The sequence below is a fragment of the Colletotrichum destructivum genome, chromosome 9 (assembly GCF_034447905.1).
Source record: "Colletotrichum destructivum chromosome 9, complete sequence".
NCBI lineage: Eukaryota > Fungi > Ascomycota > Sordariomycetes > Glomerellales > Glomerellaceae > Colletotrichum > Colletotrichum destructivum.
Window position 1 is genome coordinate 897971 of NC_085904.1, and position 27064 is coordinate 925034.

The 27064-nt window shown below is 56.0% G+C and overlaps 11 protein-coding genes across 11 annotated transcripts; 4 read left to right on the forward strand and 7 right to left on the reverse strand.

Annotated features, from left to right (window-relative positions):
- Positions 1-197: 197 nt before the first annotated feature.
- On the reverse strand, positions 198-891 carry CDEST_13387 (Putative essential protein Yae1). The gene has a single exon (XM_062929543.1). It carries the CDS (start codon positions 741-743, stop codon positions 210-212), a length of 534 nt encoding a protein of 177 aa, XP_062785594.1. The 5' UTR covers positions 744-891; the 3' UTR covers positions 198-209.
- A 226-nt stretch (positions 892-1117) lies between these two features.
- CDEST_13388 (Putative short-chain dehydrogenase/reductase SDR, NAD(P)-binding domain superfamily) lies at positions 1118-2256 on the reverse strand. The gene is made up of 2 exons (XM_062929544.1): positions 2077-2256; positions 1118-2011 (listed from the first exon to the last, which is right to left on the reverse strand). Exons 1-2 carry the CDS (start codon positions 2126-2128, stop codon positions 1209-1211), a joined length of 855 nt encoding a protein of 284 aa, XP_062785595.1. The 5' UTR covers positions 2129-2256; the 3' UTR covers positions 1118-1208.
- A 1142-nt stretch (positions 2257-3398) lies between these two features.
- On the forward strand, positions 3399-4912 carry CDEST_13389 (Putative GNAT domain, acyl-CoA N-acyltransferase, N-acetyltransferase Ard1). Its single transcript, XM_062929545.1, has 2 exons — positions 3399-3913; positions 4007-4912. Exons 1-2 carry the CDS (start codon positions 3601-3603, stop codon positions 4375-4377), a joined length of 684 nt encoding a protein of 227 aa, XP_062785596.1. The 5' UTR covers positions 3399-3600; the 3' UTR covers positions 4378-4912.
- A 1-nt stretch (position 4913) lies between these two features.
- Positions 4914-7926, reverse strand: CDEST_13390 (uncharacterized protein). The gene is made up of 2 exons (XM_062929546.1): positions 7742-7926; positions 4914-7657 (listed from the first exon to the last, which is right to left on the reverse strand). The coding sequence occupies exon 2, from the start codon at positions 7624-7626 to the stop codon at positions 4930-4932; it is 2697 nt and encodes an 898-aa protein (XP_062785597.1). The 5' UTR covers positions 7627-7657; positions 7742-7926; the 3' UTR covers positions 4914-4929.
- Positions 7927-8845: 919 nt separating this feature from the next.
- On the reverse strand, positions 8846-10572 carry CDEST_13391 (Putative nagB/RpiA transferase, initiation factor 2B-like protein). Its single transcript, XM_062929547.1, has 3 exons — positions 10239-10572; positions 9011-10177; positions 8846-8955 (listed from the first exon to the last, which is right to left on the reverse strand). Exons 1-3 carry the CDS (start codon positions 10331-10333, stop codon positions 8856-8858), a joined length of 1362 nt encoding a protein of 453 aa, XP_062785598.1. The 5' UTR covers positions 10334-10572; the 3' UTR covers positions 8846-8855.
- A 2264-nt stretch (positions 10573-12836) lies between these two features.
- On the forward strand, positions 12837-15776 carry CDEST_13392 (Putative FCP1 domain, HAD superfamily protein). Its single transcript, XM_062929548.1, has 3 exons — positions 12837-14668; positions 14724-14952; positions 15018-15776. The coding sequence occupies exons 1-3, from the start codon at positions 13505-13507 to the stop codon at positions 15167-15169; spliced, it is 1545 nt and encodes a 514-aa protein (XP_062785599.1). The 5' UTR covers positions 12837-13504; the 3' UTR covers positions 15170-15776.
- Positions 15777-16527: 751 nt separating this feature from the next.
- On the forward strand, positions 16528-17678 carry CDEST_13393 (uncharacterized protein). The gene is made up of 4 exons (XM_062929549.1): positions 16528-16703; positions 16874-16942; positions 17013-17248; positions 17299-17678. The coding sequence occupies exons 1-4, from the start codon at positions 16691-16693 to the stop codon at positions 17431-17433; spliced, it is 453 nt and encodes a 150-aa protein (XP_062785600.1). The 5' UTR covers positions 16528-16690; the 3' UTR covers positions 17434-17678.
- Positions 17679-17710: 32 nt separating this feature from the next.
- Positions 17711-19364, reverse strand: CDEST_13394 (Putative ribosomal protein eL8/eL30/eS12/Gadd45). The gene is made up of 2 exons (XM_062929550.1): positions 18904-19364; positions 17711-18807 (listed from the first exon to the last, which is right to left on the reverse strand). Exons 1-2 carry the CDS (start codon positions 19199-19201, stop codon positions 18398-18400), a joined length of 708 nt encoding a protein of 235 aa, XP_062785601.1. The 5' UTR covers positions 19202-19364; the 3' UTR covers positions 17711-18397.
- Positions 19365-19806: 442 nt separating this feature from the next.
- On the reverse strand, positions 19807-20764 carry CDEST_13395 (Putative cytochrome b-c1 complex subunit 8). Its single transcript, XM_062929551.1, has 4 exons — positions 20595-20764; positions 20417-20442; positions 20059-20236; positions 19807-19986 (listed from the first exon to the last, which is right to left on the reverse strand). Exons 1-4 carry the CDS (start codon positions 20651-20653, stop codon positions 19932-19934), a joined length of 318 nt encoding a protein of 105 aa, XP_062785602.1. The 5' UTR covers positions 20654-20764; the 3' UTR covers positions 19807-19931.
- Positions 20765-20834: 70 nt separating this feature from the next.
- CDEST_13396 (Putative prohibitin, Band 7 domain, Band 7/SPFH domain superfamily) lies at positions 20835-22081 on the forward strand. The gene is made up of 2 exons (XM_062929552.1): positions 20835-21379; positions 21453-22081. Exons 1-2 carry the CDS (start codon positions 21059-21061, stop codon positions 21957-21959), a joined length of 828 nt encoding a protein of 275 aa, XP_062785603.1. The 5' UTR covers positions 20835-21058; the 3' UTR covers positions 21960-22081.
- A 1558-nt stretch (positions 22082-23639) lies between these two features.
- Positions 23640-26545, reverse strand: CDEST_13397 (Putative ribonuclease H-like superfamily, exonuclease, RNase T/DNA polymerase III). The gene has a single exon (XM_062929553.1). The coding sequence runs from the start codon at positions 25945-25947 to the stop codon at positions 23791-23793; it is 2157 nt and encodes a 718-aa protein (XP_062785604.1). The 5' UTR covers positions 25948-26545; the 3' UTR covers positions 23640-23790.
- Between the last annotated feature and the right edge of the window lie 519 nt (positions 26546-27064).

Here is a 27064-nt window from a genome sequence, read left to right on the forward strand (position 1 = left end):
AGAGGAGGGGGGGCGAGGGTGTGCAACGAATGTAGATATACAGGGCACTAGATTCCATTGAACGTTTTACTTTCTCAACAGGCTTGGGATTGAGAGTTTGCCCTGCCATGTTTATACCCTTTCACCCGTTGGGGTATATCTCCAGCCCGAAACCCGACGAATTTCTTCGCCAAAACGAAACTACATCTCATGCTCTGAACGAAACAGTACTAAAGCCCCTTGGCCTCTGTCGCCGCCTTGGGCTCGGCGGCGACCTCGCCCGTCATCCGCTCGATGATCTTGACCTTGCCCTGCGCCCTCTTGAGCCTGTCGTCAAAGTCGTTGACGGCCTCGTCGCTGTTTTCCCTGGCCAGCGTGTCGGGCTCAACGAGGGCGAAGGCAGCCGTGACGTTTTTCTCAAGCCTTGCGTTGGGCGGCAGTGGTGGAAGGGAGCAGGCCTTTGGCTGCTGCTGTTGCTGCGACGAAGAGTCTGAAGGCCTCGTGGCGGCGGCGGTGGCGGCGGCGGCGGCGGAGGATGAGGTGGAGGAGGTGCCCTTCTGTGGCAAGGACAGCCGGTTCGCCCACACGACGGCGCGGCCGTGTATCCTGCCGCTCTCGAGGAATTTCTCGTAACCTTTGGCGAGGCCGACGGAGCGGCCCTCGATCTTACCGGCCTGGATGCCGTCTTCGGTGCCCTGGCGGTAGCCCTCGGCGAAGAACTGGTCCTCGAGAGTGAGGACGTCGTCAAATGGGTCCAGGGACATGCTTGAATTTTTGGGGGGGGGTAGGAAAAATGAAAATTACAGGTGGAACCGTGCTTTTCTGCTCGCCTTTTTCTTGCTTGGTGGTCTTTTACAAGACACTTGCGCTGGTTGTAAGTCGGGGTGGTGAGTGCTGTGAGGCCGATGGAGGGGTGATTTGAAATGGTGGCGGGGCAAATTTGAGAGTTTGACTCAGCAACTGGTTTTTTTTAATTATTTCTTTGCTAGTGACATTTCACAACTCACCTCACTTACATGTATCCGTATGCTTCACGTTGAAAGACCAATTGTGATCGGGAAATCGTTTTGAGGAGGCTTTAACACTTCCATGAGTAGACCTGAATTCTCAAAAGTGAAGCAGTGCGACTGTTCGATTCATTTGTGAATGTGGGGAATCAATTCTAAGTCTATCTTATAACTAGCCAGCCAGCCATTTGCCCATCGTTTTTCATCATCATTAGCAACTAATCACTGCATGCCAAATAACATGCCACCGTTGGCACACACAACCTGACCCGTACACCACGCCGACTCAGCCGAGACGAGCATGCCGACGATACCGGCGATCTCGCCGACGTACGCCGGACGACCGCCCTCCTCCTCGGCGGCCTTGACGAGGTCGTCCGAGTCGACGCCCGAGCGGGCCTTCATAAGCGGGGCGTGCTCGATGAAGCCCTTGATGAAGCGCTTGAACTCGGGGGTGTTGCCGGCGTACATCTCGGTCAGGACGGGGCCCGGGTTGACGGCATTGACGGTGGCGTTTTCGCTGAGCTCGCGAGCCCAAGTGCGGGTCATGGCCTCGAGGGCGGCCTTGGTGCCGCCGTAGACGCTCTGCTCGGGGAAGCCGGTGGAGGAGCTGACGGACGACATGTTGACGATGCGGCCGCTGCGGTCGGTGGGCAGGTAGGGCTGCACGGCCTGGACAAGGAGGAGCGGGCCGCGGACGTTGACGCGGTACGAGACATCGAACTGGTCGACGGTGACAGCGGGCAGGAGGTTGTTGTGGGCGACGCCGGCATTGTTGACGAGCACGTCGACCTGGAACCTGCCGCCTTTGAGCCCCTCAAAGTGGGCCTTTGCGGTCGCGACGAGGGACGCGGGGCCGTCGGTCGTGCCCATGTCGGCCTGGACGGCGAGGGTCTGGATGTTGTGCTTGGTTTGAAGGTCGGTGGCGAGCTGCTCGGCCGGAGTCTTTGAGGAGGTGGAGGTGTAGCCCAGAATGAGGTTGCAGCCCTTTGCGGCGAGGTTCTCGGCGATGGCGACGCCGATGCCTGGGTGCGGGTGTTGTGTCAGAAAATGTGCCGTGTCATCACGGTGTTTTAAAGGGGTTCCTTACCTCGAGAGGCGCCGGTCACGATGCCGAGCTTGCCCTCCAGAGAACGAGACATCGTGTGATCTGCGGAGGTATATGGGCTGCAAACGAAGTTGATTGTCAAAGATGGATACAAGCAAGAATGAGATACGGTTTCAGTAATAGAGAAACGAAGAGAGAAGACGGAAAGAGGAAGAAGAGGACGATGGCAAGTCACGACAAGAGCGGGACGAGGAGACGGGGGACCTAAGGTTTATACCTATGTTGACCCCTAGGCACTCAGGAGCAGCTAGAACCCGAGGATGCGATTGTCCCGAACGGGCAATTCTAGCAGCTCTCGTGACCCGTCGGGATTATGATGAGAACCCAGAGATGGACGCATCCCACCCAATGGAAGGCGAGCTCGTGGCATCGATCCCGGGAGAAATCTGGATTGCCGGGTTTCTTGGGGGCGTTCTGGGTGAAAGCTACCCCGCTGTCGCAACAGCTCTCAGTTGCCCCGCGGTGGACTTGTAACGGCGCTGAAGTGGTGCTCCCCCCACGTCATTCTCCCGCGCCAATCCTGGGCCAGGGCTTGATCCGATCGGGGAGGGGGTTTGCTTCTAGACCTTCAGGGCCACCTGTCAGCTAGTGAGTGCTACGGCTTTCCGCGTTTGGCGGGGGACATGCCTTTGGAATGTTTGGTATTTGTCGTTGAGTTCGACCGAGGAGTTTGTATATTGAGGTAGGAACACATGTATAGGGAAACTCGAGTCTGATAGCACCGACGATGAGAATTAGGGCGCCGCCGACCGCCCTTTCTGAGGCAGCGAGGCCGCATGGGCTTTATCAGGCAATCGCTATGCTGAATGTATTTTCTTGTTACATATCTGTTCAGCAATAAGCTTGTGAAACACAAGCAAGATGCCATTCACTATCATCACACTCAGAGAGAGGTTATCGTGGCCGTAAGTCACGCTCAGGCTGGAAGCAACTCTCACAACTCCCTAGAAATTAATAGTATTGATAATCCAAGTTGCCAAGGAGTGTAAGCCGACCAGAACATGATAATGCTATAATTTAATCACATAAAGGAGGCGGAGCAAGCAAGACGACTTGCTCAGAGAATGGCTTCAAGCGTTGAAAGAGCCTGCGATCATTGAGCACTCTCGGGTGACAGGCTAGGTAGTCATCTTGCAATTTACAAGATACAGAAGCATCACCAGCTCGGATCGCAGCGGGGCACCAGTGACCACTGAGCGACCCGACCCTCGGAGCCTTGTGCCGCAGTGGTGGGGTCAACAGCAGCCACCTACAGGCTTCGGCCAACTCGTGGTTCAGCGACCAGGGTTCTTTCTAAAAGTCTACCTCCCCTTCTCCAGCCTGCATCACCACTCAATTCCACCACCCGCTCACACCCCTCCTCTCAGCCTTGCGTCCGCTTGCCTACCTGCACTCAACGACGGCCTCGTCAGTTCCGATCGACTCGATTCTCTCCCTCGAATCGAACCTTCCACCCATAAAATCCTTCCCCCGCCCCGGAAACCCCGCGATCGAGACACGCCCATCATGGATATCCGCCTGCTCAAGTCCGCCGACCTCCCCCTCATACAGCACGCCAACCTCGAGAACCTGCCCGAGAACTACTTCCTCAAGTACTACCTCTACCACGCCCTCTCGTGGCCCCAGCTCAGCTATGTCGCCGTCGATGTCTCGCGCCCGAAGCGCACCCCCTACGACTACCCCAAGATTGTCGGCTACGTCCTGGCCAAGATGGAGGAGGAGCCCGCCGACGGCATTGCCCACGGCCATATCACCAGCCTCAGCGTCATGCGCACCCACCGCCGTCTGGGTATCGCTGAAAAGCTGATGCGCCAAAGTCGTACGTTGCCTCTGTCTCTGCCTCTGCCTTCGCTGCTGCTGCCGCTGGCCCTACCAAAAAATACCATGCCCTCCCCCCACTAACCACCACCAGAACTCGCCATGGTCGAGACCTTTGGCGCCCAGTACGTCTCCCTTCACGTCCGCGTCTCCAACCAAGCCGCCATCCACCTGTACCGCGATACCCTGGGCTTCAAGACGGAAAAGACGGAGAGCAAGTACTACGCCGACGGCGAGGACGCCTTCTGCATGAAACTCGACCTGGGTTACATCCGCGAGCAGGTCCAGGACGAGCGCGACCGCGAAGAGGAGAAGGACGGCGAGCCCGTTGACGAGGGTGAGGCCGTCGGTGATGTCGGCCGCGACCCCAGCGCTACCGCCGCCGCCGACAAGAAGCGCAAGGTCAAGGTTGGCCGCGGCCTCGGCGTCGGCGAGCTAGTCGAGAAGAACGAGAGCAAGAACTAAGGACCCGAACCTTTGTACAATCCAGCAGCTAGAGGCTGGCTGCAGAAGGGTGGCATCGTCGACATTGTTGAAAGCGGCGAGTCTTGCGCCTGAACACGCAGTGGAGGGAGAAGCTGCAAGGATCTCGGAAGTGTTTTGAGAGACTGATGGCGCAGGCCTTGCGGTCACAGCCACACCCCTTGGTCCTTTCAGAAGTTCACATCTTGGGATGGTGCTAAATTCGAACTGAAATCGATATCGAAGGGGTTGCAGGCTTTACAACAGGTGAGCCAACGAAACAAGGAGTTCTGTTAGCAGACAACCAGCATATCTCTACACACCATTGCAGGGAGGAAGTTTCAAAAATGCCCCAAAAGAACGGAAGAATCACGATGACAAATACAACGCATCATAGCACGGGTTACCAAAAACAAGAACAAAATAGACGAGACAAAAGGTGTTAGTTTTGAATGGAAGCAAAGGGAGGGGGGGGAAGAGCACTCTGGTCTATTTTTCTACACCTTACATACAACCCCCCCTTTGTGTATGTGTACCCTTATTGTTGTGCTGTCCCTACCACCCGCTAGACTTGCCATCCTCCGCCGCCAGCTCTCTTGCAAACTCGGCGTCCGCCTCGACCTTGAGCTTCTCGACGTTCCTCGACAGCTCGTCGATCTCGTCCTCCATCCTCCGGGCCTCCTCGTCAGCTCTCCCGCCGCCGCCGCCGCCCCTTCCCCACCCGCACCGGCTCCTACCGCGACCATTACTGTCCCTTCCCCTCCCGACAGTGCTACCGCTTCTGATCTCGTTCCTCAGCTTGTCCAGCTCGTCGACCCTCCGGGCAATGTCCTTCTCCATCTCCTCCACGGCTTTGAAGAGCCCCTGCGACGGTGGCAAGGTCGGCGTGGATGCCCCTGGACTTCTCTCGTCGCCGCCACCACCACCACTGCAGACGGGCCACGCGCCGGGTGGATGGAGAGGCCCGCTGGTGAACGGAAACGCATGCTCACCTCCGTGTCCGGGTCCGTGGCCGCGGCCGCGGCCCCAACCCGTCCCGAATCCCATGCCCCACGGCCCTCCGCCACTCGGGAACCCGCTCGGCGGCGCGAACCCCCTGCCGGGGCCGGGGGCCCACGGGAAGCTGTTAGGAACGTTCGGCGCGACTATGGGGACGGCCGGTATGGGCGGGGTATGCATAACGGGCGGCTGTGGCACGAACGGCTGGGGCGCACCCCATGGTGACGGCGCCGGCATGGGTCCCGGACCAAGGTGGTGGTGGTGGTGATGGTGATGCTGTTGCTGGTGATGTTGCTGCTGGTGCTGATGACCCCCCCTCGCTCCGCCGTCACCACCTCCACCACCGCCCCTCCTAATCCCCCTCTGCTCACGCCTCTCCTCCCTCCTCTGCTCCCTACGCTCCCTCTTCTGCTCCCTGCGGTCTCTCTTCTCCTCCCTGCGCTTCGCGCGCCGCTCCCGCCGTTTTTCCTTACGCGCCGCGCGCTGCAGACGCTTGAGCTTGCGCCACTCCTGCGTAAGGGCCTTGAGCTCCGCCTTCAGCGCCGCCTCGTCAGCCGTATTCGGCGCGGCAGATGCGGTAGTCCGGCCGCCGTCCTGCTTCTGCTGCCCCGGCGCATCGGGTGCGGAGCGAATTTCCTCGCGGAGCTGCGCGATGTCGGCCCTCGAGACGGGTTGGTCTGGGTGCGCGAGCCACGACGCCACGCGCTGTTGGTAAACGGGAAGCTGGGCGGCATAGAGGTCCTCGTAATCTGGCAGTGAGCCGACGGAGGATGTCGAAGACGTAGAGGAAGAGGAGGAGGACGATGATGATGTCGATGATGAGCGCTGGTCGGAAGGGTGTCTGGCTGGTGGGCGACCGCGGCCGCGGCTCCCGCTGTCGTGGCGGATATGGGTGTGGGCATGGGCATGGGCGTGGGCGTGGTTATGGCCGCCTGTGAAGAAGGGGTGCTCGTGCGATCCCGGATGTCCCAATGGCTGAGGAGGATGCGGTCCGGGAGGGAATGGGCCAGGCCCGGGACCGGGCCCGAACATTTGTGGAGGTGGCGCGGGCGCCGCAGGGGCCGCTGAGGGGGCAGGCGGGATAGGAGGGTGGGGAGGAGCCCAGCTCGAATTCGGACCGACATAGTGAGGTTGTGCGCGCGGCGTGGTGTTGCTCCCGAACCGGATGCCGTTCTCGTCTGCGATCAGGTTTCCCACCCGGATGCCGTTGCTGCGCGCAACGATGCGGTCGCCGATCGAGATCCCGTCCGGCGTGACCGTAATGCCCCCAAAACTCCAACTGCCCCGGGGGTCATTCGCACTCTCGCTCATACCTGGGCCCGGGTGCGCGGGGAATGACACGCGCGTTGGGCCGCCGCTTCCCCCGCCCGGGATGGACGGGCTCTCAACGTTCCTGTCGAAAGACCGGTCCCAGGCGCCCGGCATGCGCAGCTCGTCAACCGTGGGGTGGAGAGCCACGGCGACGCCGCGCGGGCCGAAGAAGCCCTCGTTCCATTGTGCGATCACGGCCTCCACGTCCTCCCGCCTCAATCCCGAAACGGCAGCCGCTGCGCCGGGGTCGGTGACCGGGTCGGAGCGGATCTGATCCAACTGGGCCGACGCGTGGCTGCTGCTGTTACTTCGCGCACCGCTGGAGGTGTTCCCCGCTCGTCCGCCATGCGACGTGGCGGCGGCGGCAGCGGCGGCGATGGCCTCCTCCTCAGCCTGCAGCTTGCGGTTGATGACGGCCTCGTTCCGCGCGGCGGTGTGGTGTGGGATAAGGCAGTTCGTGAAAGTCGCCCAATCCTGCCGCGTGATGTCGCGGACGGCCCAGGTCGGGGGGCAAGGTATGTCGTCCGGCGTCGTGGAGGGGGTCACGGTGAACAGGTGGACGAGCTGGTCTCGCGGGGACGGGGTGGGCGCGGGCCTTGATTCGAAGTAGGCGGCTGCGAATTCCGAGTGTGCTGATGAGGTGGACGAAGGAGCGGCGGCAGGGAACTGCGGCGAACCGTTGGATAGGTTGGGATTCGAATCGCGGTGGTGAGGGCCGGCTGCAGCGGCGGTGGTGCGCGGTGTCAGCGGAGGGGTGTAAATGACTTCGCTGTGAGATGAGGTGTGCGACGAGACGCGCGAGTCGGCGTCGTCCCCATGGTGGGAAGGGATGCGCGGCGAGTTCAAGGACGGCTGTGAGCGCTGGCCGGAAGTTGAGTAGATGTCCGTCTCGGAATACGGCGGAGGCGGGACGTCGTCGACGTCAGTCTGCCGCATCGCCATTTGCGGTATGGGCTGGCGTGTACACGATGAACTAAGTGGGAGTTATAACTCGTGAAGCTTGAAGAGAGCTGCGAGGCTCTCTGGAAGGTCGGAAATGCGGTCTGGAATTCCTTACGGTTTTTTGTTATTTAACACCCTTACAGTTTTCTTGACGTTCGATGAGTCGGCGATGAAGATGAAAATTGAGGGTAACAGTAAAAGGAAAGAAAGCCAAGGTCAGTGTGAACGGCACAACGGCACAACGGCACATCGGCGGCGGCGGCGTCGAAGGGTGAGGAAAGTGTGGGATCATATGGCATTTTGACAAGCTGGGCTGGCTGAGCTAAATGGGCCAAACTCGGTAGGTAGATAGATGTACCCAGTCATCCTTCTCCTTCATCCCCTCTCCTCCCCCCCCCTCCACTTCCATCAACAAGAATCCGAATTCCACATCCGCCCTCACACCAAGTCCAGTCCCATGCTCCCGCGGTAGCGAACACTGTCTTCTTCCTCTCCAGTCGTCCCCCTTTCGCTTCGCGTAGCCTTACCGCGTACACCAAGCCAAGTCCTAGCTATCGAACCACGGTTCATCACTAAAACAGAGGGGAACCCCGCCATCGGGAGCCTAAACGGTGCTGCCGATCCCACGCCGCCAGGCAGATAAAAGATAAGCATCAAGCTTGGTTAGGGGGGACCCTGCGGACGGCGCAGCAGCACCTTCTGCAAGGTGAACGCGTTTCTCGCAACCCAACTTTATCCCTTAAAAAAACCACCGCCGATTCGACGCTTGAAACGATGCATGGCCCGCAGTCACAACGCGAGCAGGCTGGCTCACGGTGACTGCAGCACGGCTGACGCGGCCCCTCTGAAGGCAGCAATTCCCAGTACGCCATCATCATCATCAGCAGCGGCCCCCTCCTCCATATCAGCCACAGTGGCCTTGCCGTTGGAACACCGGACCCTCAAAAAAACACTTGTGTACCACTCCAACTGACGCCGTGCTGCCGACCCAACCGGGCCTAGCCCTAGAACAGGAAGAGCCCAGGGCCAGCCCGCATATTAGTTTACCTGTACAGACCAGGCTATGCATGTGCCTGGATACATTGATGGTTTGGCCATGGGCCAATACTTCGCTCTCGCCTTCGGGGGGCCGCGAATCATTCCTAAGGCCGCGGACGCCGCTGTCGCGTCCCGGCAGGCTTCTAAATGTTTCAAGGCGTTTCTTGCGACGTACTTGCGTAGGCGCCACCTCATCGGTCAGCCTCGGTGCTCCACAGGTGGAAGTCAACGTCCTCCGGCTTGTAGTGGTCTGCGATGATGGTTGACAGATGATTGCGAGAGTGCGCGCCGCTATGTGTTCGTTAGCTGTGTGACCCAACACCATGCAACCGCCCATCCAACTTACAGGTTGGTGATATAGGTGTCGAGCAATTCGGGAGGTACGAACTCGCTGACAGCGCTTCGAACGTCGACACCGTTGACCATGGCTCCATCTGCAAAGTTCACATGGCCCATGGAGCTGCCCCATTCCACCAGGCTCTCCTCGTCAAAGTAGCTCTCTGGACAGAGCTTGTAAACACCGCTGAGGATGATTACCGGGTTGCCCTGCTCCTTGGCTGCACGAGCAATGACCCCGGCTCCCGCATCCGTCAGGATGCCGCCGTTAGCCAGAACGGCTCTTGCGCTTAAGATGACCTTGTTAATACGTGGCATGTAGGCCATCAAGCCACCATTCAAGATGCTGATGGCGCTGATGCCTGCGGCCCCCAACTTCTTCCTGAACGATGCATAAGGTGCCTCGTTGGCCGAGTTGCGAACGGTTCCGGCAGCAATGAAAACGGTGAACTTTCTCCTCGTCGCGGCGCGCAAGATGAACTTTTGAACCGTAGCCGAGGGCTGGTGCACCAGCACGTAGTCGCCGGGGTGGATCTGGACATCAGCAGCAGCAGCAATCTGGTCGTCGACCTGGCCGATCTCGTCCTTGAGTTCTTCGATACCCTCAATTACCTCCGATCTCAGAGCGTGTACCCTGGTCGACTGTCCACGGAGTGGAGTCGAGGCGCCCGAGTCCTTGCCGAACGGCGAGCCCGCCATGATGCCGGCGGCGTCCATCGGGGGAGAGGCCTCGAGAAGTGAGAAGAGCGACTTGGAAACGTGGAAAGAGCTCGTGGATGTGAGGGCGCCAGGGCGAACGGGTCTCGGGCCGCTCGAGATGTAGTCTGCACCGGCATCCTGCTTGGTGTAGGTAGAGGGAGGCCATTGGTGCTCCAGCTTAGAAGGGTCCGGCACCGCTGTTGTCGGCGTCGCTCCTGCCTCTGTGGCGGTCTCGCTGAAATCCTCGTTTCGGTCCTCAGCAGCCTCGTCTCGGATCAGGCTCAATACGCGTCTAACGATGTTGCCGACCACCAGTTCCTTGGGCTGAGCAGCGATGAGGCGCAAGCCGACCTGCTGGACCTTTTCCAGCAATGAATCCACGTCATTCCATTTTGCCTTGGCAACGACCTGGAGGAGTATGTGTGCGGTCGCGACGGCGCAGAGCTCGGAGCCCTGGATCTGTCTTCTCTTCAAGAGCCTGAGTGTCGAATCGGGTCAGTCGACATTTTGTACAATGCTGCGGCTGTGAGGGTACGTACGAGATGAGACTGTCAATTGACGCTTCCAAGGTCTTACCCTTGAAAGTCTTCAGATACCGCTCGAGATCCCCCGCGCTGGGCTTCAGGGTCGCCATCTTCGGTGGGTGCCAATTTCAAGGTCCGAGGCTGGGCAAGGTCGTGTCGCGGGGCTGTCGCAAAGTTTTCAGGAGGCAGTCGGTAGGTCACTGGAGTCGCAATGTATTTTTTTGAGATAGATGCAGTGGCCTTCAGCTGCAGCAACACATCAACGCACAGTGCAGCGGCTGTTCTTGTCGCTTGGTATGGGCCTGATGGTGAATTGGGAAATTGTGCGCAGGTGGTTGTGACTCAACAATGAAGCTCGTGGAGGGACAATCAACCCACCCCTGTCACACTAAAAAATTCGAGGGGCATTGGATGACCGAAGCAGCTCTAGGGGGGCAGCTGGCGTCAGGGGGTGACGGCTCGCTGGAGCTCGCTCGAAGCTCGGACCGAAGCGGCCGGTGCTTGGGGACATGGGTAATATCCCCAATAGCACCTCGCGAAGAAAAAAACCTACTCCACTATCCAGATGCCCCTCCATCACTGCAAAATGACGTTGGTCACTGAATCGCCGCTGTGAGTGATACGTTAGGGCGCCAGATGGTTGGCCAGTGTTCTGCGAGCTGCCCGTCATCTTGACAAACCAGGTCTACCGACATGACGGAGTAGATAGAAACGAAGGTAAATGTTGGCAGTCAAATTGGGGGTTCCTTTTGAGTTCCTACAAGAAACCCAATGCCATCTTTACTCTTTAGTTCTACCTACCTACCTAGGGTTGTCGAGTGTCCTCTTGCTTAGCTGGATTGTGATACATGCTTTTTTTTGGTTCGATAGCGACAGTTAGTACCTGGTACTGACCAGCGCTTCCAGACCTGCTGATTTATGTTTATATATGTATGCATATATGTGTTCGTTCTCCCTCACTCGCAACTTCGGATAAGGGACTTCCCGCCTCCGGGTAGCCGCAGGCTGAACGGCATCATCTGATCTCTTATAAGCCGATTACAACAAGAGCTCATTGTTGATGCATTGCATATTGCATTGCATGGACACACCTCAAATCCCGCTCGGTTGAGAGACGCAAGCCATGGCGTGTATCGTACTGGACCCTTGTTTCCGCCCGCTGCGAATTGCCATCAGTCGACGTTGCCGTCTATTAGAACGGCTTGTAGCAATTCTTAAAGAACATTGGGTTGAGATGGGTATCGTTGACTTGAGCATACGAAACAAGACAAATCAGCCCAGATAACAACAATGCTGGGCGATGTCAGAGCACTGTGCCCAACGCGGTATCGATACTAGCTATGCCCAGGGAAGTGACAGTGTCCGACCAATCGTCTAGCGGCGCCATTACCATGTCAATAATACCGAACGGCTCTTCGTTCTGTGCCGCTCCCGAGGCAGTCTTGTCACTCTCGCGATGGGTGGAGTTGCAAAGAGAGGGGTTGCTGTTGCTGTCAGAGTTGAATAACGGGGCTGACCATCAACTCAGAGCGAATAGCTAGGCGGCACCAGAAGACGGGCACGAAGATACAGACGGATCGGAGTTGTGACACCCGAAAGGGTCCGTATCCCGCCAAAGGCTCTCTGAGCTACATATGTATCCGTACGCTGCCTGCAGCCCCCGGCTCTGTTCAATCAAAAGTCTCAACAACAAAGACAAAAGTGGAGTTGTTGGTCTTTCACATGAAAAGAGCACATGCTGCCAGCCAGGGTGGCTCGGGAATCGGCCGATGGACGCTTTCACTCATGTCAGAAGTCAACGAACAGCCAAAGTCGATGAAAAATTTCTCTCCGGGGCGAAAGCCAGTTGGGGGACCAGCTCAGAGGAGAGGGTCAGAGGGAAGACAACTGACTGCAACCGCCTTGCAGACCCATAGTGGCTTCGGGATCCGCGTGTCTCTAGTAGTGTATCCGTCCCTCCAGTTTGTGTTGGGGAAGACCACCTTAGAATGTGGGCTGAGTGAGGTACAGTAGGTAGGTACCTTACCTACCGACCTACCTGTGTATCGGTGCATAGATTACGCAGCCGCTTGGCGGCAGCTGGCTCCCTTGCTCTCCCTCCTCTCCCTCCTCTCTGCATCCCCATAGTAAACTGCCTGCTGGCAAGTCAGAAGATGAGGCGCAACGTGACAGGAAGAAAACGAGAGGCAACGCCTAAAGGGGGAATTGGACGATTCGAGATTCGACACGTGAACCTATCTTCATTCCACATCCCCCACAAGGGTCAGCAGGCAATGTAACCCCAGTACTGTATCAAAGCTGCTACCCAAGCAAGACTGAACCAGAATACCACACGTGTATTGGCACCCCAGACCAAAAGTGCAGAGTGTTGAGCTACTTGCTGCTGTCCCCCTCCCTGACTCTCGCAGCTGCTCCTGTTCCGCAGCTTCCACTGGGGCGTCGCGGGAAACAATCGGGCTCTCTACCACTCACTCTACTTACCTCTCTAAGGTACCTTACCTAGGTACCTTACTCACCTACCCACCTGGGTACCTCGAGGCAGTAGATACTCCAAGGCACTCTAGACTGTGGGCGGCCCCGGACGCATGGTTTGTCACCTCCAATCAGAAGCAACTTCCCTGTCCATCTCAACCATTAACCACCCATTCATTGCGCGCCCTACCGCATCCCGGCCGCCTCAATACCTCCAACTCCCGAGAGCCCGACTGTCCCTTTCCCTCTGCAGCATACTCAACTTTCCTCCTCTCTGATCTGACACCTCACACACGGCCTAGTCGTCAGGTTTGCGCTGACGGCCACAACTCGCTTTTTAGTGTTCGTTAGCACCAGACGGACGAACCTTTTTTTGCCAGCGCCACCACTTCGCGCTTGATTACTTTTACTTTACTTGGGCCTCGTTATTCGTCCATGGCGAGCTGAGTGTTGCCGCTCCTTGCACTTCGACTCTGGACCTGGGGGGGAAACATCTGGCCAACCCACGACCTGGAACTCTTTCGGGACCATCGCAGACTCGATTCCCCACCATCAGCAATCTGCCCTCCCGAATCGAACCTCAGCGACGAACGGACAGACGATTGGCATCCGTTCACTCTTTCCCTTCGACTGCGTCCTTCGCTGCTGCACGACGCCCGCTTCCCCTGACGCGACTGTTAGCCCATCGTATACTCTGTCGCGCGGAACGTCTGGAACATTCCTGGCCACCGATACCACCCCTTACTACCGAACCCCCGACCTCTCCTGGCCTTTTTTGTCCCCGTTTCGCTATCCGTCGTCGAGCCTTCATGCCTCATGGATTGTACATGCTGTCAAAGATGAACTCCCTGAACATCATCACCTCTCGCGTCTCTCCGCCGCCGAGCCCGGTTGCTTCGCGATCTAACTCCATCAGCTCCCTGGGTTTAGCCGTACAATCTGACGACCAGCGCGGCGGCGAAAGCGCAGAGAACCACGGCGACGATGACCAAGACGACGAGACGTTTCCGCTCGAGAAGTCCGCCTTCGAGCAGCGCAACGACAGCCATGGGATGGACCTCGCCAGCGAAGCAACACCGTTGATAGGCGAATCGACAAACCCGAGCTTGAGGTCGACCACATGGCACTCCCTGCCGCGGCGCATCGCTGCCGGTTTCATCAACTCGCTCCGCTGGGTCTTGTCCATATTGGCCGTCCCGGGCGTCTATCTGATCTCATGTTTGTGCGACGAACGAGGAAACTTTGCGCCCTTCTTTCAGTTTAAAAAGCTGTTGGGATTTCACGACGGAAACGGGAAGCTTGCGACAGACTACCCTGACGCCATGGACGAAAAGTCTGGTCGCCAGGGAAGTGCTGGATATGGAGGCGTTACTTACTCGAGGCCAATGGGATCCTCTGGGTCTTCTTCGTCAGGTGTATCTTCGGAATCGGAATCGGATGCAGACCGCCAACGCCGGGGTTCTTCTAGTCGGCACTCCCGCTCGAAATCCGCTTCCGAGGAGATTGCGCCTGCACGGAGATCCATACGCATAAAACTACACAGCGATGATGCCCTGCCTCAGCGTAAGCATAGGAAGACGCAATCTGCAGCAGCACGCTCCAAAGGCAACGGCGAACCCGGCTCCTCCGACATATCCGCACAGCTCAAGTCGCCGACATCTCCTGCTGGCGCGCTGACCCGTTATCCTAAGACGCCGGCCCCGCCTCGCCCCTTGATTCCTCGCAGACAGCCTTCGTACCTCAACCTTGAACCTTCGACCGACCCCAAATACCAGAAGACGCTAATTCTGGACCTCGACGAGACTCTGATTCACAGCATGTCCAAGGGGGGACGCATGAGCACCGGGCACATGGTTGAGGTCAGACTGAGCCAGACCTACGTGGGCGCCGGAGGACAAACGTCTATCGGACCGCAGCATCCTATTCTCTACTGGGTCAACAAGCGCCCGCACTGCGATGACTTCCTGCGCCGGGTAAGAAGCCGTCGCAACTGGTCTACGTGCTACAGATCGCTAACATTTCCTCAAGGTTTGCAAATGGTACAATCTAGTTGTCTTCACAGCTTCGGTTCAAGAATATGCAGATCCCGTCATTGACTGGTTGGAAGCCGAGAGGAAGTTTTTTTCGGCGCGATACTACCGACAGCACTGCACATTCCGGCAAGGAGCCTTTATCAAAGACCTCAGCTCGGTTGAACCAGATTTGAGCAAGGTTATGATCTTGGACAATAGTCCGTTGAGTTATATGTTTCATCAAGGTATGTGGGATCGGCGCGTGCTGCTTGGGTCTCGGGAGTGTCATCTGACGTGCGTCCTCTGATAGACAATGCGATTCCTATCCAAGGGTGGATCAACGATCCGACGGACAACGACCTCTTGCACCTGGTGCCACTGCTCGAAGGTTTACAGTATGTTTCGGACGTGAGGGCGCTACTTGCATTGCGCGGAGGCGAGGACGGTCAGCACATGGCGTAGAGTTTGGGTCTGTAGAAGGAACTTTGGTGTACTGGCATGGGAACAACGAGGCGAACACCGACGGCTTCAACTACGTGGTGTAGGTCTGTATTAATATTTTGATAAAGTGACGGGAGACAAGTAGTTCTTGTGGTGGTACGACGTGTCGTCGGCACGGCTCTGCAAAGCTTCAAGAACACATGCCAGGGCACCAGCCTTTTAGCGATTGCCAAAGTCCACACCAAAAGTTGTCGCGTATTTGTAAGACAGTACTGCAGCGTTTGGCACTCGGTAGATGGCGAATATTGTTTCTGGTCAGTGTTGACATTGAACGTCTGCCAGCCCGGCGACACGTCCGTTTGTCTCTGTTCTCTATGCGCCCGGGCTTGATTAACGTGGGACCTGAAGAGGGCGACTCTGACGAACTACATAACATGCGGGAATGATACAATGCATACGTAAGGGTCCCAGTCGCTGGAGCTACATCCAGAAGCTATCTGCGTTGGCGGCAGTTGAGGCGCAGCCCGAATGGGCCCGACATGGTGGATATGATACAGAATGGACTGGCGACAAGGTGAATCTGCCTTGGCCGTAGTAGGCAAGAAACGAAATCCCATCTGTACCACCTCGATCATTCTTATTCGCATAATCTCCACCAAGATGGATTTGCTTTGCAAGCGCGGGTGCGGTACAGGGGGTCGTGGAGGACATGCTCCGAGACCGTCACAGAGCAAGCATCTGGCAGGCATTAAGCACAGAAACGATGTGCTAATCAAATCCCAGGCCGACACGGGATGGGAGGTGGACGGGCTAGAAGCGGGTAGTTGGCCAGGGGGAGTATATGGCTAGGGAAAGGTGTCAATGAGAAGAGTCTCGACCAATTATCGGAGCATATGTGGGTCATGGGTGGGTTCAGCGGGGGAAGTAGGTGGTGACATCATGGCACAGGTGACGACACCACGACATCGACCACTGGGGAGGAGAGAAAGGGGCATGGCGCGATTTGGGAAAGCTTGGGACACAAGCGGCAGAGACAGCAGCAGCACACATTGCACATGCAGGAATCAGAAGGGGAAAACCAGGAGGGAGAGCACAGTGACATGGCTTTTGGTGCTTACCACCCGCCCCCTGCTTGTACCATGCCCGGCTGCTTTCTAGCTGCGCGCCGCCTTTTGCCTGAGGTGACAAGGAAAGGGCAAAGTGGCAGAGAAACAGGCCTCCAGGGACAACCGATGATGGAATGAGACCTCGATCTGGCCGGCTGGGCCACCTTCCCAAGCGCCTCCCAGCTCGAGATAGCTAGCTGCTGTTTCGCCTAGGACGAACGGGGGAGAAGCACGACGCACTTGCCTTGCTCCGGTTACTTACCAAACCAAGCTTGCATGTAGAGGCTGAGGTCACAAGTAGCTCATACCACCCGACATGCCGGCACATAAAAACCCTTCCCTCCCACCACTTTGCTCCCAAGCTTCTGTTTACATCATTCAAACAGACCAATCGATTCTTGCTTCTACACCATAAGATACCAAAAAATTTGCAAACATGTCTCTGCACTGTAAGTCAACATCCTCCCGACAAGAGAGCTAGGGATTCGTATTCCAAGAACTAGAATCCCGATGCGTCCATCCGAGACGCGCCTTTGATGGACTTGAGACCTGATTTCGATTCCTCGTCGAAGCGATGTCGAAACAAAGAAACCAACCCGCTGACCGCAGGCCTCCATAGACCTCCCCCCCGTCAAGCCTTCGGCCATCGCCCTCGGCACCATCTTCAACCACACTGCCGAGCTTGCTGGTATGGATCTCTTTGATACCCACTGCTTAATGCTCTAGACCTGGTCAACTGACACATTTCCTTTTGGCAGTCTTGACTCCCATCTTTGGCGCGACTTACCAGCGCGCTAAGGCCGCCAACACCAAGGAGGAATTCGCTCGCTCCAAGGAGGCTCAGGGTGCTGCCGTCGCTTGGGGTACTTCCCTCGTCGGCTCTGCCCTCCAGTCATATGGTGTCGGTGCCCTCATCAACGCGACTGGTACCTTGTCGTACAAGGGCGCTGCCTACCTCGGCTCTTTGATCTTCTTCGCTACCTCTGCCCCCGGAGTATGTCCTTGATTTCCTCAAAAACGATCCAGACACTAATGAAAACGTAGTACATCTCTCAGGTCTTTGTCGAGAAGCGTCCTGTTGATACAGTCGGCGTCAGCGTCCTGGCCAAGGTCATCGAGACCGTTGGCCTGTCAGTCTTCCTTACCTGGTGGGGCACCCGCACCAACCCCTTCGACTAAAGGGTTTAATGTGTTATGAATTCCGTCGAGCATCCAAGGATATGGATTGCTACTGTGCTATTATAGTTGGGTCGGATGGGATGTGGTCATGGAGTTAAAGAAAGCCCATAATCGCGGCTAGGGTTATTGCCATGTACCTACACTTTTACGTCTGCTCGAGCCATGATTCTTCAATTGACTAAGTCAAGTCAAGCCATCGCTCTTCATCAAACATACACGTGAAGATTTAGCTATTGTACGCGACACATTTTCATTGTTGTACACGATTAGTGAGCAGGGAATTGAGGACCGATTGTCATGAGTGATTCTTGACTGGACCATATTCCAATCAGTTGTCAGCTGAACTTAGATGGGTTGACAAAGGGTTAATAGACGATGAGAAGTGCAGCGACCAGGTCAACATGAGCTCTGCCTTCAGTTGTCAGTCTGACGAGATGATGGGAAACTGTCGTCAGCTTTCGCGCGACACCTGGTCACGGCCTCACTGAGCATTCTCAACACCTCGTGTCTGAGACGCAAATTTAGGGTCCTCCACACCTCCGCACCCTAAAGGTTCCAACGGAGGTTGTAATGATTGAAAATCATTTATTGGGTTCGAGTAGCAGAAGAAAAGCTACCCAGCGCAGCAAGAAAGACGTGCCCTAGAACGCCGATATCTTCTTTTTTTTTTCCCCAGCCAGATTCCCGTATGTCCGCGCCGCATTTGGCAAAAATAAGGAAGCGTGCATATAATACAACTCCTCTCCAAAGCCGTTACTGTTTGCGATCATGAACCACGCTTCCCCATTGGTCAAGATAACGGGAACGAAGCGTGGCAGATGTTACCTCCCCGGTGACATTAGTCGTTGCAAGTCAAGGGATGTCATCCTCGTGCCTGGTTCGATAAATCGCTCCGTCTGCGTCTTCACATGGTGTGACGCGCTCTGTGAGACGAAGCCATGTCCGTACCTTCAGGAGCCGGCATCTAGGCCCAGAAAGACTGCTTGGCGGTCTCCTTCTGCACGAGCTTGACGAGCGCGGCGTATACCTCAGAGTAGTCCTCGCCGTCGTCCTCCTCGTCGTCCTTGGCGTCAGACTTCTTCTCGGCCTTCTTGGCGTCGGCGGCGGAGCGCTTCTCCGAGACCATGACGACCGAGGTCGGGCGCTTCGTCTTGGCGGCGGCGCCGAGCTCGGCGCGCGAGGGGACGAAGATGTAGGGAACGTTGTGGTCCTCACAGAGGACGGGCAGGTGGGAAATGACGTCCATGGGAGAGATGTCGCCGGCGATAATAACGACGCCAGGGAAGGCGGTGTTACCGGGGCCAGCGGCGGGGGACTTGCGGAGGGTCTTGACGACCTCCTTGACGCCGCGCTTGAGGGTGTTGTTCTTGGCGGCTGTTGCGGTGCGGTGTCAGTTTGCTTGGTCTTGAACCATGAGATACAAAATGGCACTCCGTTAGAGGGAGGGGAAAGACTTATAACAGAACATACCCTTGCGAATGGACTTCATGACCTTCTTCATGGCCTTGTCATCAGCCAATGGCACAGCGAAGGGCACGAGAGCGCCGACGACGGGGAGGCCGTCGGCGGTGGACTTGGACGCGATCTCGCCGCTAGCGACGGCGGTGGCAGCAACATCGGCCTGGAGGTGCTCATCGAGGGCGCGCTCGAGCTTCTCCTTCTTGTCCTTCTTATCCTTCTTGTCCTTCTTGTCCTTCTTGATAGCGCCGTCGGACACGGATCGCTTCTTGTCCTTCTTCTCCTTTCTGTCGGGCTTCTCGGCGGCCATTGTGAAGGTTTGTCGGGGGGGCGGTGCTTTTGTTGATTGGAGGGGTTTCGAAGTGTGAAGGGCGAAGGAGGTCCAAAGAAGAGAATCGAAGGACTCGGTGGATTGGCGGCGACGGCGGTAGTTGAAGCTTTCGGCGGGACAAGGTCGATTTGCAAAAGCTCAATTTTTTTCCAGAGCCCATGCAGCTTTTTCGGCGGGGCCCCACCGTGCAAGCCAAGTGCAGAGAGTACTCCCGGAATTGTGGTATATCCGTGCCGAATAAGCTCGCAGAACTGTAGAGACACTCACGTGATGTAGGCCAGCCAATCGCAGCTTGGATGTTCGGCAAATGTCAGCGCATCCCCGTTGAGTGGTTCTGCCTGTCTTCGAAGGGCTTGGTCGAGTCCATGTCAATGTCAAAAATAGATGTAGAAAATGTACGTTTAAGCATGGATGTTTACACGGATTATGAATCTAGTAGCAGGAAAGCAAGTGGTCTGTCTGATGCTATGTTTTTCTGAGTTAGATCATTGAATACTGTCCTACTAAAACCTATAATATTTGGTGGTTGATATGTTGCACTCACTGCTTTGCAACTCTACAGCGGCCGAAAGTTCAGTCTTTGAAATCGTCAAAAAATTGGGGTTCTATTCCACATCTCCCCTCTACGTAGTTGATATACACGTGTTTTGACACAGGGAATCGTTGTCCGCCTCTAGCTCTCGCCACTCACTATTGTCGAAAATTGTATTTACTCCTCATCGGCGAACTCGGCGCGGCCCTGCTTGGAGTTCAGGTAGTGGTTGCTGCATCACTTATTAATACCAGGTCTTACTGAGGCTCATCTCTGGAGCGAGCGTTCGGAAGGGGTGACGGACCGGTGGATGGCCCAGTCCATGATGTACCAGCCAGCAAGCAGAGGAGGGACAACGTAGAGGATCTGGGCGCTGGTGCGGCGCCAGGTGTTGAAGACGGCGTCGTGGGCAGCGCCGGCAAAGGGGTTCTGACGGTTGGGGGTAATGCCGAAGGTGATGATGCCTCTCTGCTTCTCGCCGCCTGCAAGTCCGTCAGCTTGCTGTCCCATACATCAAAAATTCCAGTCATATCGTCTCAGAGTTGAGCCGCGTGTCGACATCCTCATCGGTATCATCGTATCTGGTCGGTCGGTCCCAGGATGCATCGCTCAAGCGCGTCGCCATCTCGCTTCGACATCGAGCAAATTGCAAGAAAACGTACCAATGTGTCCCCACCAGCCGAGGTGGCTATCGCGATGTCAGCGGCATGCACCCACAGCGTAATTGATGGCAGCACAAAGCGGCGGGCAGACGGAATCATCTCGGCCTCTCGATCTGAAAAGCCCGCACGCCCTTCCGGTCCCCTTCGCCCAATTGGCCTCGAACGGGGCGTCACTTACTGGTTGTACTTCCCGTGAGGGACGCTGGGTCCTCCCATAAGAGCTTGCGTAGGTCTCATCGTGGCGGCGTGTGGTGGACGGTGATGTGTGACCGGGTTGAAAGTCGTTAAGCTGGCGGTCGGAATGGGTCGAATCAGACGAGGTTCAAATCTTGTCCCCTTCCTGCCGAACCCGAACGCTGAGGTGCACGTCCCAAAATAGACTAGCGCATTTTGCGCTTTCGAACCGTCACCAGTGCACCACCACCCTCCGACCACCCCGGTCGAAAGTCCCAAAATTCCATGACGGAGCTTACCGCGAGAGGAGCTTTCGACAGCTTCATCCGTCCTTACACTGAACAACTAAGCCCACCATCTACGTCTAAAAGCCCAGTCGGATAGCCCGCGATCTCCGCCAACGGACTGAACCGCTTCGTCAACAATATCTCCCGCTGAATAAACCCCCCGTTTTCCGCTTCCCAAACCATGGCTCAAGCTCTGGGCTTTGCGTACCGTATGGCCGTCCCCGCGGCCATCGGTGTCGCGGTGCTGCAGTCGTCGATCTACGATGTCAAGGGTGGATCCAGGGCCGTCATTTTCGACAGGCTGTCTGGTGTCAAGGAGACTGTCATCAACGAGGGTACGCACTTCCTCGTACCGTGGCTGCAGAGGAGCATCGTTTTCGACGTGCGGACGAAGCCCAGAAACATCGCCACGACGACGGGTAGCAAGGATCTTCAAATGGTCAGCTTGACCCTCCGTGTGCTGCACCGTCCTGAAGTTCAGGCTCTTCCCAAGATCTACCAGGTAAGTCGAAAGCTCTCGCACAAGCTCGCCAACCACGACGACGAGAGGAACGAGATTCTAACCATGCTGCCAGAACCTTGGCCAAGACTACGACGAGAGAGTCCTCCCCTCCATCGGCAACGAAGTTCTCAAGTCCATCGTCGCGCAGTTCGACGCCGCCGAGCTCATCACTCAGCGTGAGGCCGTCTCGCAGCGCATCAGCTCCGACCTGCGCAAGCGCGCCGCCGAGTTCAACATCGCCCTCGAGGACGTCTCCATCACGCACATGACTTTCGGCAAGGAGTTTACCAAGGCCGTCGAGCAGAAGCAGATCGCTCAGCAGGACGCCGAGCGCGCGCGGTTCATCGTCGAGAAGGCTGAGCAGGAACGCCAGGCCAACGTCATCCGCGCCGAGGGCGAGGCCGAGAGTGCCGAGACTATTAGCAAGGCCATCGCCAAGAACGGCGACGGTCTTGTCCAGATCAGAAAGATCGAGGCCAGCAGGGACATCGCCGCGACGCTGGCGGCGAATCCCAACGTCGTTTACCTGCCCAGTGGCGGCAAGAGCGGCAGCCAGATGCTGCTGAACGTCGGACGTTGAGTGGGTTGCGAAGTGGCTGGATGAGAGAAGAAAAGGCGATGCTGTATTATAGACTTTGAAGGCAAGTCACCGCTTCAATAAATGTAATCATAGGGCAATGAATCCTGCCTCCTTTCCACGAACTGAGCCTGCAATGGTGTCATCTGCTGCGCTGTATATATATTTATATATATGCGACAGCAAGCGACTTGTGACAACATGAAAGCGTGGCGTCGATCATAGACTTTGTTGTTACTGATGTTTGATTGCTGAGAGTTGGTTCCTTTCGACCGAACCGTTTCGAACGGGGTGAACAAGAAGAGCAAAACGCTAACCCCAAGCGCGCTTCGCAGATATGTAGGCCTACGGCGGTCCTTTAGAAGCTGTTCCGATGCTACGTCCTCATGTCCTTGGAAGGCATCTGAACCATTGGAACGATGCGGTAGAGGAAGATTAATGTTTCAAGACAACTGGTACAAACCCGGTGCCTGGTCCGTTAAATAAGACTAGCCGATGGGTGTCTATTTACATGTGTATAGCAAAAGCATCGTATTTTCCCTTAAGAACAGAAGCCCAAGCATGTTATCGCAGCCTCAGAGACCGATTCCACCCGCCAACAAGCCTCCACATCCAGGGTAGATATACAGGATAAGACGGCATCCATTTTCTCTCTCTCCTTCTTCCTATGCGGGTTTTTCGCCTTTCCATTTCTCCCCTTCGTTCTGTTTCCAATCAGTGGTTATCAAGAAAACACTTTTGAGTGAAATCACTATACTTCCATGCAGAGCGACAAGTGAGACAATGTTTGAGTTTACTCTCTTCAAAACTGTTGATCAGATTGATGTTCAAGCAGCGTGAGTACCTTCGAGACCTGGGCGTACATCATACTGTGTGGGCGGTGTGGGGCAGACGTACTTAGGCCACTGACTGGCGAAATGTTTCATCAATATCCGATATGGTGTAGTGGCCAACATGATGCCCTCTCATCTGCTTGAGAGGTTAGGCATAGCCCCGAGTTCGATTCTCGGTTTCGGAAGTTTTGCGCCTTCGAGCGATTGATTCTTTTGTTTTTGAAATCCCTTTTTCAAGGCTCGCTCGCTTCCAGCGTCCTCTTCGTTGGGGTGCTGTGTGTGCTGGGGTGCTTCCCTTCAGCGAAGGGGCGTGCGAAGGGGCGTGCAAAGTTGCACTATACTGAGCAGCGGCAGGTACAACCAACGCGTTCAATACTCTCAGAATAATGCAGTCACTTGAAAGAAACAAACAACGATTTTATTCGAAACGGCCCTAGGCACAACTCTAGATAGAGTACAACGCGTTTGCTGCCCTTGTGTCCAAGAGTTATGCGTGAATGTTGTGTTGTGTAGCACGGGGAACAAGCCAGCGATGGACAGCAATGCCCAATGCCAGACAATGGATAGTGAAATCCTAACGTTATAAAAAGGAACAGATTTGACCCGGTATCTCACTCACAGTGCTCTCATCAGAAGGGCGTAGACGATGTACATGTCACGAAGTTAGCACAACAGCAAAGGGGGTGAGTAAGTGCTTCCTTGATGTGCCGGCATCACTCCCAGTCCTAAAGAGTATAAGAGGAGTAAGGCGTATAATTGACATCGCGTTCATGAAAACGTAAATGAACGGTTTGGATAATGAAATTGGGCATGCAAAGGTCATCGAGAGTCGAAAGGTTCGTGGAAAAGAGCCATTATTATTTTAAAAAAAAGACCCATTTTTACGGGATAGGTATCATTGTGTCCGTTCCACGCCTTCCAATGCATCTGAGGACTCCCTGGTCCTCCTCAACGCCAATACGCACCCCTCAGAATCAAGTTTCAACGAAGACTGCCCGTCGCTAGAGAGCAGATTCGAGAAACTCTACGGTCAACTGACCCTGAAAGTCGTCCACCTTTCCGCCTGGCGGTATGAACTCGTTGCCCTCCAGCTTCCAGCCCAAGAGCTTCATGCTCTTCCATTCCTCAGAGAGCTTAAAGCGCACGAGATCACCTGCAGCACGCGCGTCCTCCGCACTGTCGTGGCCTTGGACTTTGCCGGCCGTCTCAACCTGTATCTTGCGGTTGAGAAGATTGTCCATAAGCATCTTCAGACCCTGACGGTAGGGGAGGCCGTGCTTGTGGGGGAATAAGAGAACAGTGTCGATTACGGTAGGGTGTACGATGCGAACACTGTTTAAGTCGTTCTCCAGACCGTGGCCGATAAGAGGGGTGTCGGGGGCGATGAGAGAGAAGAGCAGGTCGCGTGCCACCTCGGGGGATGAAACAATCTTCATTTTCTTCTTGTTCTTCTTAGAAATGGGCATCTTCTTGGCTTGGGCAGGAGTCGGATCTTCTTTGTCGTCTTTCTGAGCAGTCCATGGCTCCGCTGACGCCATGTCTTCGGGCCAGACACCCGAGTATCGTGAGTTGAGGTCGATAATCTCGCCGACCGGCTGGACTAGGACGTCCAAAAGCTCCTCTCCAGTAGGCCAAGCTGTGGCAGTGAGGCGAACTAGCTCAAGACCATGGACGGTGTAGCACATCTCGCAGTCGAAGCAGACAGCTCTGTCGGAAGGTGCGTTGGGGTTTGCAGGGGTCTCGGCATAGTTGAGAATTGTGGCTAGTCGCTTGGGGTCTGACGCCTTAAAGACATGATGGGGATTGGTGTGACAGCCGGCAGAGTCACCAACAGCCTGACCGCAACAACGGTAACGCTTCGGCTGCTGGGATCTGTCGCCGAGTTGGCGCTCGGGGAAGTAGGTTTTGCCCCAGTGGAAGGTGCAAGTGCCGCCGGAGGCGAGGGCACCATCCTCTTCTCTTCTGCCCGGGAACATCTGAAAGCGCTTGTCACAGCGATCGCATTTCTCCCAGCCCTTAGCGGCCTCAAGGCCCTCACGGGCCTTTTTGATGTCCGCCTCGGGAGGGACAGATGAGACGTATCCATGGACAGCGAGATCGTCGATAGGGGTGATGAGCTGTCGGACGAGCCGAACCTCCTGCGCCGGCGTCAATCCAGTAAGGATCTTCTTGGGAGACGCAAGCGGCTTCTTGTGAGGGCCCTTTTGAGTTTGCTGGCGGCTTTGGACGACCCTCTCGTCCTTCCACTGCAGCACTGTCATCTTTTTGTACTGCATGATTTTATTCTTGATTACGTTGGAGTAGATGGCGCCTTTCTCGATAGCAGTAGTCTCTTCTTCGTCCAGGACTCTCCAGATGAGGTCCTGGTCTGTGAGAATGAGTTGCTTCTCTTCAGCGTCCTTGGCAGTTTTCTTGAGTTCGTTGTTGAGGCGGGTGTATTCGCCGTGCATCATCTGCACGAGCTTGTATCGGATATCGAACTTGGCCGGAGATGATTTGAGTAAACGAGGCGTAAGAGCCTCTGGTTTTCTAGGCTTGGGTTTGGGTGATGAGTCGGCCTTGGATGTGATGGATTTTAAAGGAGTGTGCGAAGAAGCAGTAGAAGCCGGAGTAGTGACTGAAGTAGTGGTATTGTGTCTGGATGGGTGATTCACTGCAGATAAAGGAGAGGATCCGATGGGAGTCGTTGAGTGAATCAACGGCTTATTGAGGTCGGACGAAGCGACAGAAGGTGCGACTGGACCGGAGTTGGGGGCCTTCTTCACGGCCGTGGAGGAGGATGAGGGGCGCTTTAAAGGCGGAGGTGATATGGGCCGAGCGACAGCTGACAGAATGTCGTCTGGTCTCGGAGCAGTCGTGTCTTGTTTTGAGGTGGTTTTGACAGGAGGAGGCGTTCTTGCGGAATCGGTGGGGGTTCTGACGTCTTGAACAATTTTCAGACGTTTTCGAGGGCCACCCTGGGTTGCATCCGTCGTGGTATCAGTCGACGACCTCTTGACCAACGTCGCTGACGTCTTCGGTGCCGGTGCTGGTGCCGGCGCTGGTGCTGAAAGTGCCGCCATCTTATCCCTGTCATCTTTATGCTGGAAAAGGCATTGGAATGCGGTGCACCTGTCTCCGGCCGGACAGGGGATGTGTTTGAGGTCAACAAAGGACATTGTGACAATAAGACCTTCCTCGGGCTGTTGAAATACACCAGATTTGGCCCAATGACAGCAAGGACAACAGGAGGGGTATGCTGTTGTTTCCGCCTTTCTACTGTTGCTACACAGCGGAGGGAAGGAGGAAGAAGAGGAGGATAAGACAAGGGCAATGACGACGGAAGGTGAGGACAACTACCAGAGTCTCGTCCGAGGAAGGAATATCTCTCCGCGAGAGAAGGGTGACTTAGGTTCCAGACAGTCGAGGAGGTCTATCTGGCCGTGTTCGCCTGGTCGTTTCAAGGGAGATGGGGGTTAGAATGAGGGTAAATGCGCCCGATTAAGGCTGCGAAGATCCGGGGGATTGGTCGGAAGATCTCATAACCAAAAACCGCAGCCGGGTCGTTTGTGATGTTGTCCCGTTCCAGTCGGAGAATTCGTGGACATCCAAGTGGGCGAGTGGACGATAGGCGGAAGTGGCGCGTGGCCAGGATGAGGCTGGTACAGGAATGAAGTGAGATTGGACGTTGATCAAGACGACGACAACAGCGGGAACGGAAACGTCCAAGGCATAAAGATGGACTGGTTTGAGAACGTGTCACAGGAGGTTGATGTGTCTCGAATGTTGTCAGAGTTGGGATGAAGGGATGGAGGGATATGGAGGTAGGCTCCGAGCTTTAGACGGATTAGGTAATGCTGCATTGTATGGTTAGAGCTGTGGTGGGGCCACCGCTGGAGATGCTTTCGATCAACCGTTGCCAGTTCCCAGCTTGGGCCAGAACAGAAACCAAACCTTTTCCCCCTCGCCATTTTCTCTTACGCACCTCACACGACAATGGAAGCCGCTAAGGTGCCTCGTAGGGAGAAAGGGTAATGCCGTCTTCATAGTTGGACTAGTGCAAAATCACCGCCAGCCTGGGCGGCTCATTTCATCAATGTCATGGCAGTCTTTCCCTATCCTCCACTGCCAGCTCCTTTTCCTACCGACAATCTAGCCCCTCGACTGCGGAAATGCCCTCGGAATCTCTGAATCATATTGAACTAAGGCGGTTCTCGATTCCCTTACGGCGGCGTCCCTACTCACCATCTCCGGGGGGTTGTGGCCCTTGTGCAGGGAGGATCGAGGAGACAGACA

What these genes read in the sequence shown, in the direction of transcription:
- CDEST_13392 (XM_062929548.1), top strand. Translation starts at nt 13,505, where the DNA reads ATGCCTCATGGATTGTACATGCTGTCAAAGATGAACTCCCTGAACATC. An exon ending in GCGATGACTTCCTGCGCCGG is followed by an intron (nt 14,669 to 14,723) that starts GTAAGAAGCCGT and finishes CATTTCCTCAAG; the next exon opens with GTTTGCAAATGGTACAATCT. An exon ending in GAGTTATATGTTTCATCAAG is followed by an intron (nt 14,953 to 15,017) that starts GTATGTGGGATC and finishes GTCCTCTGATAG; the next exon opens with ACAATGCGATTCCTATCCAA.
- CDEST_13394 (XM_062929550.1), bottom strand. Translation starts at nt 19,201, where the DNA reads ATGGCCGCCGAGAAGCCCGACAGAAAGGAGAAGAAGGACAAGAAGCGA. An exon ending in CATGAAGTCCATTCGCAAGG is followed by an intron (nt 18,808 to 18,903) that starts GTATGTTCTGTT and finishes GCACCGCAACAG; the next exon opens with CCGCCAAGAACAACACCCTC.
- CDEST_13397 (XM_062929553.1), bottom strand. Translation starts at nt 25,947, where the DNA reads ATGTCCTTTGTTGACCTCAAACACATCCCCTGTCCGGCCGGAGACAGG.
- CDEST_13393 (XM_062929549.1), top strand. An exon ending in CCACACTGCCGAGCTTGCTG is followed by an intron (nt 16,943 to 17,012) that starts GTATGGATCTCT and finishes TCCTTTTGGCAG; the next exon opens with TCTTGACTCCCATCTTTGGC. An exon ending in TCGCTACCTCTGCCCCCGGA is followed by an intron (nt 17,249 to 17,298) that starts GTATGTCCTTGA and finishes ATGAAAACGTAG; the next exon opens with TACATCTCTCAGGTCTTTGT.
- CDEST_13390 (XM_062929546.1), bottom strand. Translation starts at nt 7,626, where the DNA reads ATGGCGATGCGGCAGACTGACGTCGACGACGTCCCGCCTCCGCCGTAT.
- CDEST_13387 (XM_062929543.1), bottom strand. Translation starts at nt 743, where the DNA reads ATGTCCCTGGACCCATTTGACGACGTCCTCACTCTCGAGGACCAGTTC.
- CDEST_13389 (XM_062929545.1), top strand. Translation starts at nt 3,601, where the DNA reads ATGGATATCCGCCTGCTCAAGTCCGCCGACCTCCCCCTCATACAGCAC. An exon ending in AAAGCTGATGCGCCAAAGTC is followed by an intron (nt 3,914 to 4,006) that starts GTACGTTGCCTC and finishes AACCACCACCAG; the next exon opens with AACTCGCCATGGTCGAGACC.
- CDEST_13391 (XM_062929547.1), bottom strand. Translation starts at nt 10,333, where the DNA reads ATGGCGACCCTGAAGCCCAGCGCGGGGGATCTCGAGCGGTATCTGAAG. An exon ending in TCAATTGACAGTCTCATCTC is followed by an intron (nt 10,178 to 10,238) that starts GTACGTACCCTC and finishes TTCGACACTCAG; the next exon opens with GCTCTTGAAGAGAAGACAGA. An exon ending in GACACCTATATCACCAACCT is followed by an intron (nt 8,956 to 9,010) that starts GTAAGTTGGATG and finishes ACGAACACATAG; the next exon opens with CGGCGCGCACTCTCGCAATC.
- CDEST_13388 (XM_062929544.1), bottom strand. Translation starts at nt 2,128, where the DNA reads ATGTCTCGTTCTCTGGAGGGCAAGCTCGGCATCGTGACCGGCGCCTCT. An exon ending in CGTGACCGGCGCCTCTCGAG is followed by an intron (nt 2,012 to 2,076) that starts GTAAGGAACCCC and finishes ACCCGCACCCAG; the next exon opens with GCATCGGCGTCGCCATCGCC.
- CDEST_13395 (XM_062929551.1), bottom strand. Translation starts at nt 20,653, where the DNA reads ATGAGACCTACGCAAGCTCTTATGGGAGGACCCAGCGTCCCTCACGGG. An exon ending in CCTCACGGGAAGTACAACCA is followed by an intron (nt 20,443 to 20,594) that starts GTAAGTGACGCC and finishes ACATCGCGATAG; the next exon opens with CCACCTCGGCTGGTGGGGAC. An exon ending in CGGCTGGTGGGGACACATTG is followed by an intron (nt 20,237 to 20,416) that starts GTACGTTTTCTT and finishes ACGGACTTGCAG; the next exon opens with GCGGCGAGAAGCAGAGAGGC.
- CDEST_13396 (XM_062929552.1), top strand. Translation starts at nt 21,059, where the DNA reads ATGGCTCAAGCTCTGGGCTTTGCGTACCGTATGGCCGTCCCCGCGGCC. An exon ending in CTCTTCCCAAGATCTACCAG is followed by an intron (nt 21,380 to 21,452) that starts GTAAGTCGAAAG and finishes CCATGCTGCCAG; the next exon opens with AACCTTGGCCAAGACTACGA.